The sequence below is a fragment of the Bactrocera dorsalis genome, chromosome 3 (assembly GCF_023373825.1).
Source record: "Bactrocera dorsalis isolate Fly_Bdor chromosome 3, ASM2337382v1, whole genome shotgun sequence".
Lineage (NCBI taxonomy): Eukaryota > Metazoa > Arthropoda > Insecta > Diptera > Tephritidae > Bactrocera > Bactrocera dorsalis.
This window is the reverse complement of record NC_064305.1, coordinates 394,490-406,240: the sequence shown is the minus strand read 5'-3', so window position 1 is coordinate 406,240 and position 11,751 is coordinate 394,490. Positions and strand designations below refer to the sequence as shown.

General features: G+C 32.1%; 3 protein-coding genes across 5 annotated transcripts; 1 reads left to right on the top strand and 2 right to left on the bottom strand.

Moving 5' to 3' along the window:
* Positions 1 to 14: 14 nt before the first annotated feature.
* On the bottom strand, positions 15 to 2,084 carry LOC105228092 (ADP-ribosylation factor-like protein 6-interacting protein 6). Its single transcript, XM_049452294.1, has 3 exons — positions 1,486 to 2,084; positions 409 to 628; positions 15 to 347 (listed from the first exon to the last, which is right to left on the bottom strand). The coding sequence occupies exons 1-3, from the start codon at positions 1,499 to 1,501 to the stop codon at positions 239 to 241; spliced, it is 345 nt and encodes a 114-aa protein (XP_049308251.1). The 5' UTR covers positions 1,502 to 2,084; the 3' UTR covers positions 15 to 238.
* A 377-nt stretch (positions 2,085 to 2,461) lies between these two features.
* On the top strand, positions 2,462 to 6,746 carry LOC105228095 (uncharacterized). Its single transcript, XM_011207720.4, has 5 exons — positions 2,462 to 2,846; positions 3,225 to 4,009; positions 4,105 to 4,189; positions 5,932 to 6,165; positions 6,239 to 6,746. The coding sequence occupies exons 2-5, from the start codon at positions 3,236 to 3,238 to the stop codon at positions 6,460 to 6,462; spliced, it is 1,317 nt and encodes a 438-aa protein (XP_011206022.2). The 5' UTR covers positions 2,462 to 2,846; positions 3,225 to 3,235; the 3' UTR covers positions 6,463 to 6,746.
* Positions 6,612 to 11,563, bottom strand: LOC105228096 (protein lines). 3 transcript variants are annotated; one of them, XM_011207721.4, is made up of 2 exons: positions 11,258 to 11,563; positions 6,612 to 10,797 (listed from the first exon to the last, which is right to left on the bottom strand). In XM_011207721.4, exon 2 carries the CDS (start codon positions 10,735 to 10,737, stop codon positions 7,420 to 7,422), a length of 3,318 nt encoding a protein of 1,105 aa, XP_011206023.2. In that variant the 5' UTR covers positions 10,738 to 10,797; positions 11,258 to 11,563; the 3' UTR covers positions 6,612 to 7,419. The 3 variants fall into 3 exon arrangements, with proteins under 3 accessions (XP_011206023.2, XP_049308247.1, XP_011206024.2); XM_049452290.1 differs by lacking the exon at positions 11,258 to 11,563 and adding an exon at positions 11,055 to 11,251 and having other exon boundaries at positions 7,168 to 10,797; XM_011207722.4 differs by lacking the exon at positions 11,258 to 11,563 and adding an exon at positions 11,071 to 11,251 and having other exon boundaries at positions 7,168 to 10,797.
* Positions 11,564 to 11,751: the final 188 nt, after the last annotated feature.

Below are 11,751 nucleotides of genomic sequence, written 5' to 3'. Positions count from 1 at the left end.
AACATATTGAAATCTATTTTTTTAAACATCAAATATATGAAAATAAGCAGGTATATTTGGTTAGACATCTACAAATATGTACACTTTGTGTTCATATAATATAATAAATTATGCATTTGTAGGTATTAAAGGATACTAATACTTTTCTGAATACTTAAAATAATTTGTACTTAGTTTTTTTTTTTTAATTCATTAATCATATTTTCTTAACAGGTACTATTCATGAATAATTTTCAAGCTAGTTTACACTACTGAAATCACAATATAAAAGGATAGTGACTATTAAACCAGAAGCTAAAGCCATTATATAACCCAAATGTAAGGCACTGCGTCTTTCGCGAAGGTATCTGTGAATGAAATACTATATAAGTGAATACCAAATCAAAGTAAATATACATTTTAACTTACGTTTGTTTAACCGGTGAAAAAGGTGAAGGAGGATTTAAGCCTGGCACGTCGCTATCCAAATACACAAGCATATATGAAAAAAATGCTAAACAAATGCCACATATCATAGGACTGAGTGTGGCATATAACTGGTGCTCATGCGCCCATTTTAAAACCTCCTGCATTTCTATTTGCACCATCCTGTTAATGTCAAAAATACTCTCGGTTTTGGCGAAGTTTTCTATGAAGATAATTAATTGATGATAATTAAGAACTGATATGCTTGAAAAAATAAAAAAATAATAATAATTTTGAGTCTTATCAACCTGTACACGTTATCGGTTACTTTTTATTTGTCATTTCTTATGCATATTATTTTTGTCTATATTATCCAATCCGCTATGACCTTACTAGCTATACGAAGCTAGTTGAAAAATAATTACGCTAAAGTGCATATGTATGTATATTAAATGTATGTAAATGCAATTATATATTCCCACTTATGGTATATATATATGCACATATGTATGTATATTAACTGTATTAGTAAGAGACCTTTCTGACTCTTCTTTAAAGATTGAGTGTTCATAAAATAATTATATCTACGTAGGTACATGCATGCATAATTGTTGAAGACACAAGCTTATCCGACGGCATAACCTTTGGATAGATATGCATTAATGTTACTTTTACAGTGAGAGCGGAAACAAAATTAATGATTAATTATATTCTGCAAATATAGCTAAACACATATGGACATATATACATACATATGTATGTACGTACATGGGTTAATATTCTATAGGAAGCATTGATGATTGGGGTATATGTGAGATCATCGATACTCTTCGCTATTTATCTATTTATAAACATATCAATAATATCTATTCATGTACGTATGTAGATGCATGTATGCTATATACATACATATGTACATACATACGTCGTTATCTTGCAAAATACGTTGGAAGCTTTCAAATAAAGCCAATAGTTCTAAAAAGGGCTGTTGAAATGATCTTGGATCAGATAATAATGCCAGAAATGTTTCGAAGTACATATGCAAAAATTAGTAGATATAAAGTTAAGAAAATTACATACCCGCGACTATAACCATTTTAAATCATAAACAAACTTTATATTTTAACAAATTTATATCCACAAATGCTCAGGAAAGCAATATTTTCTAACTGATGCCAATTTCAATTACTTCAAAATTTTCACTTCATATTTGGCCACTTATCGCTTAAAAATTTAAAACTAGTTGAAAATTATTTTTCATTTCACTACTAAATATTTTGTCCGATGGATGAAGTTAATTCTCCTTTCGTTATTGGTATAAGCTAAAATAAATTTGAATCTGTTAGTGCACCGAATGATAGATATTTCAAAGTAAAGCAAACGATAGAATCATCGTTCGTGACGTCACCACATTTGTTTTGGAACAGAGCGCAGCACACAAATGCTCTCTACCAACATTTTTTTTGCATGATTATACTCTTTCTCGGACTTATTATATGTATATTGTACATATGTATGTTTTGTAAACATTCTCCATTAAACATTTGTATACATTTCACAACTTTTTTTATTTTTTTATATTTTTTTAATTTCTGCCAAAATCAAAAATCAACACGAAAAAACAAATAAAATACAATGCATTCTCTCTATCTAATGCATTCGCTGTTCTACAAATCAAGGTGTTATATTCATAAACAAAAATGGCTTTTAGTGACGTCAGATACAAATTACGACATCAGAAAAGTGTTGTAATCTTTACACAACTCATTCCCATACTAACTTATTTATTAAAAAACTCTGTATCTAAGCACGGTGATTTCTGATTATATAATATAAAAGCCTTGCGATCAATATAACTATTATAGGATTGTTGTATGTCTTAATATTTTAAATGAAAATATTTCAAACTAATTAAGTTAAGTTGCTTCCACTTCAACTAATTTTCGGCCATGGGTAGAATTGAAAGAGGCATTACTGGTTCCTCATTTTAAATGATTTTGTTGGGGGTTGGTGCAACAGATAGTTTATAAAATACTAAATACATAAACAAGTACAATAAAGAAAACACTAAAAGCTGTACATACATACATACAAGTATGTAGTTAGTCTGTCATGCACTATTCCCCAAGCGAACATTCACACTAATTTGACTTTATTGTTACACAAGTTTGGTCTGTTGTCCGGAAGTGCAATAAAGGCAGATTACTGTACGCGGCATGCTGGGATATACATACCTATTCGTGAATTATCGTCAAAGACCGAGCTTTTAAATGATTGAGTATTTTAAAGAAAAAGGAAAGACATATCGAAACATTAAATGTTAAAGTACAATTAAAAAATGAAGTTTGGCGTGATTTAAATGTGAAGTTTAAATGATGTACAGCAAAATATATTAAATTTTACTAACAACTACTACAATAACATTATTTATTCGGATATAAGTATGTATATTTTAAATTTGCAATGTTAAGTGAAAATAATTGTATAATAAAACAATGGAAATTTATATTACAACTAATTTTAAGATATAAATACATACATATATGTATTTAGACTTACAGAAGCAATCCTTATTGATTTTTCCACAAATACCTTCGTATACACCGATTTGTTTAAGCGCATTACCAATATACATACATATATGTATATGCACATACATACATACATATGTATGTATACAGATAAGCACGAGCACAAATTGAATTAAATTTTGGTTTGTTCTCAACGTTTCTTTACGAAATATTCTTTTTTTTAGTTTCAAATTTATTGTTAATTAGGGAGTATTTAGCAATATTTTTGAGATATTTCTCCTTGTTTAGGTTTATAAGTCATGCCATTTTTCAAACCAAAGGATTGTGAAGATACAAACAAAGATCTTTCAGAGGAGTTCAGACATCATGTATCTGAACGAGTGAAATTGTATGAGGCTAGCATGAAAGGATCAGGTTCACCAGCTAAAATAAGCATTAACAAAAACAACAATATACGCCATGTGGTGCCAGTAGGTGTATTGATTGTATTTTTTACATTGTATTTAACAACAACAGCAATTCAATTCAAATACGTGAATTATGCTAATCCAGAAGATGAGAAAAATAGCGATTTTAGCAATACTTTAAAAGGCCAAGAAATGCAAGCAGAGAAAACAACTAAACGAATAAAAATACTTGAAAAGCTATTGGAATACAAAGACCTGTGCACTGAGTTAGAAGTTTTTACAAAGGACTTGCGTTGGGTAAACGAGATTATCGAAAAAGAAAACCAGTTAAAGGAAATTGATACTGAATGTCTACCGACAACTGAAGAATCGGTTTTAATAAGTTTAGATGTTGAGAATGGTGAAAACCACCACCAGAAAGAAACAAAGCATAGAGAAATAGTTGATTTACAACATACTAATACGGATAAAAGCAAAATTGCGCCACAAATCAATAACAAAAATGCTAAGAATATTAACAGCACGGCGATCAACAATAATAATAAAAAGGATCAATCAACGGCAAAAAAATCAAATACTGCAGAACCCATCATCTATATGTTTGCATTGGTGTTTATATATTTGCTGTTAAAAGCCGCTTCAGACATAAATCAGCATTACAAATCGGTAAGTTTGCGAACGTTCTATAATATTGTGCAGTTGCAGCTGCACAGAGGAACTATAAACTCATTTGCGTCACTTAATTCTTTTACGTTTTCCAGCAAAACAAAGGCGACAAAAGGTTACGACGTTGCTCCTTGCAATCTTACGCTCAGACTCATAAACAAGACCGTCGAGCTTCAAAAGGTACATCATATAATAAACCGTAAGGGTGCTATTAATATTTTTAGGATTGATTAGGAATTTAAAAAATATATAAAAATATAATTATTTATAAAATTCACTAATAAACATATAAACTAAATTCTGTAATTGTTAGCAGATATAAACTAGATCTAGAGAAAAAAAATTAAAACAATTATAAATGAAAGTGTAACAGCTATCTACGCCTTCTAAATACTGTCATGTATAATGGTAAAAGTCTATCGGAAATCAACCAAACCGAATATGGAGTATTTAACGTAGTCAAATATTTACATTTACATTTGTATCTAGTAAAAATAGCTTTAGCTGAATTTAGTGATCAAAGTAGTCATATGTATTTTGCAACATCGTTTCGCTATATCTTTAATGGATGTCAAAATTTAATAGAATATACATGTTCACTTACTAACTTTCGTTCACTTTCTTTGCTAAAGCAACATATCTCCTAAAAAAAACATAGAACGTAAGATAAATTCTTCTACATTTGTTCTCTAAATCAAAAGTTTTTTTATGTTCTCCCGTAAATCATTCGACGTTTATCCTTAGCCTTATTGATTAAACATGATAGAATTAATAGAATTATCCTTAGATGCGTTGCTCTTTGAATTCAGTTTCACATAATATTGCGTGGTGTTCATATTTCGAAAACAAATGTGTTACATGTGTTTTGTTGTTGGTAATATATTTGCATAAATGTATGTGTACGTATGTATATAAAAATGTTTATATCTTTTTCTGTTGATTACATTTCTTTTAGAATTACATGTACATATTTATTAATTACATACATTTTTCTTTAATATTTTTATGCGTGTTACCTAATAACAAAAACACTTCTTTAATAATATGAGTAAACAGAATAGATTGATAAGCCCTCTAAGTCATACCTTTCGCCTTCTTTACGTTTGCTTCTTCAAATTTCAGGTCTCCATCGTATTTGTACTCGTACTTACTGAAAGACCCTTGCACTTTCCTACATGCTAAATGTGTTCAATTTATCTATGGTATCGTGTATTGTTCGCACTTTAACAGCACAACCTTCCAGCTCTAAGTTCTAACTCTCCTTGAAAAAATCCAACTATGTATACATATATTTTATTTCAATTTGCATTTTTTTCATATCAAAAATATATTTCGTTCGTATATTCATAATAACTTTGTTGTCTATGTGTGAGCTGTTGTTATCCTATAATGTTTTAAATATATGAGTATGTATAAATACGATTGCATATTAAAATGTACATTAACTATGTTTGAATACCTATGTAAACTTGTTGTAAATTAAGACTATTACTATTTTATTGTTTTCGCACACTAAATGGAAATTCTGGACAAGTATTGATCATAGTCTGAACGTTTATTGGATTGTATGAATTATTAAACAAGAATTGCATATACAAGATTTACGCATCAAAAGTCAATAAATTTTTAACTCTCTCTAACTGTAATTAAAAATATTTGCTGTTTCATTTACCAATGTGGGATGATACTTTATTAAACAATACTTAAGTTTTCCTAAAAACAACATACATATGTTGAATATATTATTTTTATACATATATAAATGTGGGTATATGCAAATTGGTAACTGATAAGAAGATTTCTAATTACAATTGACTACTACAAATAAGAAATTGCAGTCATAAGTTTGGTTGTGAGTGATGAGGATGAGAAATGTTATACAAATTGGCAAATCATTTTTATATTTACAAATTTTGCTTTAGACTCTTCAAGTAGAAAATCAAAAAAAGAATCACTATTGGATATGCGATCACAATCCGTAGATCGTTTCAATGACACTACAATGAAAAAATCTGAAATACTTTCCAATTTACGGAAATTCACATCTTTCGACGAGCATAAGCGCATAGCAAATATACATTGCAGAGTTCATGGTCTACCTTTGCGGCCATCGAGGGAAACACAGAATTGTGGTGAAAGTTCTTCTACTCCTTTTGGTAAGTCAGTATTACACACAACGCATGGAAGTCTAAAAAATAGGGAAATGAGGTCGTTTATCCGATTTTTCAGAATATACTCCACCAAAAATCTCTGGCCGACGTTGTTCGGTACCAGTTTCATTAAGTTTCCAACGTCACAACGTAAAAGCCATCGCTTTGCCGATTTCGAATTTGGCTCGTCGTACCTCTTTATCCGGCGCACATATTGGTCTCGAAACAAATTTGATTGACCATGGACCAGATATGCCATTTCATGAAGTTAAACGACGTGTTCGGATGATAAATCGACACTAGAAACTAACACGATTTAATTCCAAAATAGGAAAATGAAAGAACATTGGTATTGTACGATTTTGTGATTAATTCGTTGGCAAGAACCAGTCCAGTTACACCAAATTTCGACAGCGTCTGCAGTATTTAATATTGAACCATAAAATAAAATGTTTCTTCTTTATAATTATAATATAAAAGATTTGTTTATTATGTAAAAACTTTTAAAAACTATTACAAATATTGTAAGTATGTACATGATTTTTTTGGTGTTATAAAAAAATAATGTTTCGATTTCCGTTAAATACCAAAGGTATATTTCAAAATTAGTGTGACATTCGTCCGTTATATTTAAATAAGTATATATATATATACATATGTATATATGCATTCTTGGAAGTTCGTATTTACATCCATTTAAGTTTTAAATTAAACAAGCTATTAAATACTATATATTAATTTAATAAAATAATATATAAAAGAACATATGCATTGTGCTGATATGTTAACAATTAAGAATTATTTAATTTACGAAGTATATATAAAGTTATCTTAAATTTAGAATGGTACAACTTAAGCTAAGGCAAGACCAATTACAACAACAAATTATCAAGGTTTTCTAATTAAAACCAATATATTTGTAGTTATTTTATAATGTTAATGCTACTTAAATTCATTTAATAAAAGGCACTAAACAACAAATTAAATTGGATTAATTAGAAGTGCTTATATTAAGATTTAAGTTGTTTACCGTTTGATTTAAAACCAAATATTTTAAATCACTAAAAATTGCTATTTGCTAAAGTTATTCAAGTCTTTCATTTTAACAGTAATGTTCGTATGTTTAAGGCTTATATATAAAGATATATAGAACAATATTCATCATCGTAACAAATTAAATACAAAATAAATAAATAACTTCTTCGATAAAGTATTTTAGGCGATTTTTGATTAAAATAAAAAAAGGTCCCAAGGAACATTTTATGTTAAGCTACGTTCGTTGCCCTCATAAAGGCTCTCACAGCTTTCCAGTAGCCGCAGCACCGGTGAAATATCGTAGGGATACAATTGTCGAGCTACTAATCGGGAGATGTGCAGACGCAATCGTATCAACACACTCATTGCTTCATCGAGGACAGGTGATCCCATTCCAAAATCGTGACAACTACGTAGAAACATGTCCCAATTTGCTCGTATATATTTTAATAGTCGTAGGAGATAGAGTAGAAAACAAGTTTCATTGCTGACCAGTAGATCCAGTAAGAGGTCTGAACTGTTGGAAATCATTTTGAGGAACTCTAAGAATGTATATACCGGATTCAACATGGACACGAGTTCAGGGAATGCATTATTGCGAAAGGATATGCCTGCTGTGACGTCCAAGGTACACACCATAGCTTCAATTAAATGATCATCCTGATCGTCGAAAAGATGTATGAGTATTTTGCTAAAGTGACACTCAGGATGAAATTCTAATTTGTGCTTTATAAATGACTCCAATTTTCGTAAAACATCGCGTATGGAACGCTCAATCAACACCATATCTTGATAGGCGTCGCAGTCTTGAGAATCGATCGAGGAATCCGAAGAATCACTTCGTATCTCTTTAACAGTTACAGCTACAGATTTCAGAACTAGAAGCACCATTTTTTGTAAAATTGTTTTATCCATTTCAATGGCATTGGCGTCAAGCTCAATTGGACCTCCTGACAATATTCCTGAAGAATTTGGAATGCTTTCGTTATTAGAGAATTCTCGATTCATCGGAGTGGATAAACCAATGTTTTCACCGCAGTGCGGCGTTGAACCACACATTTGTGCTGTACTTCGTTCCGGCTTCGGATTCCATGGCATACCTTCTAAATAAGCAACAGCTGGACGCTTGAAGCCCAAAAAACTGACCATATTTTCAGGTTGACGACGCGGTAGAGAGTCTAAAATACGTGCCTCCTTCACATGTCGCACAATTCTTTGCGCTAAATGACACGTCTCGACTGGCAGCATGTCCTGCAGTGCAAGTGTGGAGCCGTAACACAATGCTTCATTAAATAAACATAGTAGCTGTTTATAAACAGTACAGGAAAGTTGCTGTTGTTGCAAAAGTAATTCAAATTTATCCAACTGGGCATAAAAGGGGCGAGTTTCGACCACAGAGAGATTCGCCTTAACTGAAATTATGTTTTCCCACAGCTGTAGGAAATTTAATATGCAATGCTCCGCATGATCCATATGCATATGATTAACAATAAGAGCTTTCATATTCTTTACCAATGCAGGCCACTTATTTTCGAGTATTTTAATTGTGACACCTTTTAAATGTGACGTATCGAAACTCTCAGAGTCCGTAAGTGTGATTATTTGACAACTTGATGATACAAAAGAGCTGGAAACAGAATTTGTTTGGGGCTCTTCAACATCGCCAATATTCACATTCAGCTCTGCTGGATTGTGAATACTCGAAAAGTGTGTTGCATGAGTATTTAAAGACGGCGCATGGGAATGATCATCAACGTGATTTTGATGAATTACGTGCTGTTCAAATAGATGTGAAGGAGCACTGACGAAGTGCGGTACAGCATTAGATGGGTCATATGATATTGTGGGAAGAAAGCTTGTGTTATTTTGTATTGTCCTTTCAATAATATCATAGGAGGGAAAATGTTGAAGATGGTGTTGACGCTGCTGATGTTGATGTTGCATCGACATTTGTGATAAATGGTGATGGTGTCTTCGCGCATGCGCTTGAACCATACTCTCCTCTAACACGTCATCATCCAACTCATCCTCATCATTTTCGATTCCCTCCTCCGCACCGTCTAGTCCTTCCTCGTGGTCAACTGCATCGTTAAGTGCACCACGAAATTGCAATGCAAAATAATTCGTTTCCAATGTTGGTTGCTGTGGTTGGAAATGAAAAAATCTTTCGTTCTCCAAAGTGTCTCTTTCTTCATTAGCATTTGTGTTGCCGAATGATGTGTTTCTACTTTGATCCGGAGAAACATCACTACCCACCTGGGTGTCAACGATTTCGTCTTCAAGTGGGTGCAAATCCATATCTTTCCATTCAACTATTCTTTTGATGATTTCCAAACTAAAATGAATTTTTTGAACTGCCGAGCTATCCAATCGCTCAAAGCTAAAAAGATTATCAACCAATTTTTTAAGCCAATTATCATCCAGCTCTTGCTTTGCAATCACCAAGAATGATGCCAATACTCTAGCAGCTAAAAACTGTACATATTCATTGTTGTAACTAGACAAAACGATTATTTCATCAATAAGATTATGATCGTTACGAATGAGAACGTCGCAGACGTCCATTATTCTTGCACATATAAAACCTTTGGAATTTTGTTTAAGGTATATATCGAACAAAAGCTGTAAATTAGAAAGAAATTGCAAAAGCTTTTCCGTCGGCCATTCCGAAAGATTCGCAATGCGCTTTTGCCCATTTGTGTCGATCGAGTAATGTGACTGAAAAGGCTTTCGTAGTGTACGTTCGGATACACCGCAAAGGCACTGCTTATTTAAGGAGGCTTCGAATTCGCGCATGTCCTCTGAATGTGTTGCCGCTAACGTCAGACTTGCGTTTGTCTGCATCTTTTGCTCTATCGTTTGTGCCGTTAATATCTTAGTATTATTTGTATTTACAGTTATAGATAGTAAATCAGGCATCTGAAATGGTATTCGATCGACTTCGTCAGAGCTTACACCAGTTGTATTAGTACTACTGCTTTTTCCAATAATATCGGCATTCTTTAAGGGTGTTTCTTGTTTTTTTAATATATCTGCGGAACTTGTACTACTTGTGACATCTAAAATTCCTGGCAAAATTTGTGCTGCATTGCCTTGTTCATTTAATAAATGAGACAATGAAGTAGCACGTGATCCACTCGGTGTGGATGTAGGAGAATTATTAGTAGAACTGGGTGTGGATATTGAATTGGCGGATGACGAAAGCGAGGAACATCGTAACTGTTGATGATTATTATTACTTAATAATTTGACATTGATGTTTGCTTGCATTGCATTAACTCCGCCGGTGTCAATAATGTCTGGTGGGGGAGAACATTTTGCCTCTGCCACAGCCGTTGCCTTGGAAGAAACCGACTTAACTCTACTGGTTTTACTGATTTTTTCAATTTTTTGTCTTTTTGTTTGGGGCTGCTCGGCATTGTTATTGTTAGTGGCATTGTTAGTGTTACTACTGCAATTGTGATTATTACTGCTTGAGGATAATTGTGTAGAGTTACTGTTGGAAGTGCTAAGATCTGATTTGCACGACGTCGAATTGGACATTTTTTATGCTCGGCAATGCCTTGGAAGAACTTTGTTTTAATGAACCCCGATATTTTTATTCTGTAAATACAAAAATCACACAAATTATAAAAATTATGCGTTTTTAATTATGCATGAATTAGTAATGATTTAAACACATAGTTTAATTTTATAAAAACTCGATATCAAGTTAATATCTTTTTTAGGAGTTAACACGTTCACTACATTGAATCTTTTTTAATCAATTTTTCCAACGTTACGCTTGGCCATTGGACAAAAGATGCTACTGTGCTACGCATTTGCAAGGTTACGTATGCAACATCATTGAAACCACGCACAGTTTTATATAGTTACCGCTCTTAACATTAGGTGAAGGCGTCGGTTCTCTACTGCTTCGAATACGTACACGCGGCAACGCATGCTACTAACTTACACTGGCATAACTTTATTATTTGAAAATAATTTCATTAATTGAATAACATTTATTCATAAAACGAATCGTTATTGTGGATAAGTAGCACTCTTTTATATGCCTATTTACCTTTTACTATCTTCTTTTCGCTTTCCGCTTTTTAGCAGTTGCAATAGACCTGTGACACTTTCTTGTATCTTTCGTTTTTCGCGAGATTAGTTTTCTTATATTCACATTACATATTTCTTTAATATATTATTCTAGTTAAAAATGCATTTTACTATTTCCTAAACATTAAATTGAAACTTTAATACAATCCCACGTAAATCCATAGCACTGAAACTATATTTTTCCCAATTATTATGCGCTACTCAGTTTTAGTGTTTTGTTGGAATTTGACTTCTTAATTACACACACCAATACACACTATTTTCCAGTGCAGCCAACTGACAACAGAATGAACCAATCAACCAGTTGCTACCAGATCCGAAATACCCCCTCTGCTTATTATATTTTTATTCCGAACATTTTTCAAATATAATTTATACGAAAAAAATTGATTGTCGTCATTAAAATTCTGATTTTTTCAAAAGATATTAAACTAGGTATGAAGGTACCAGAAA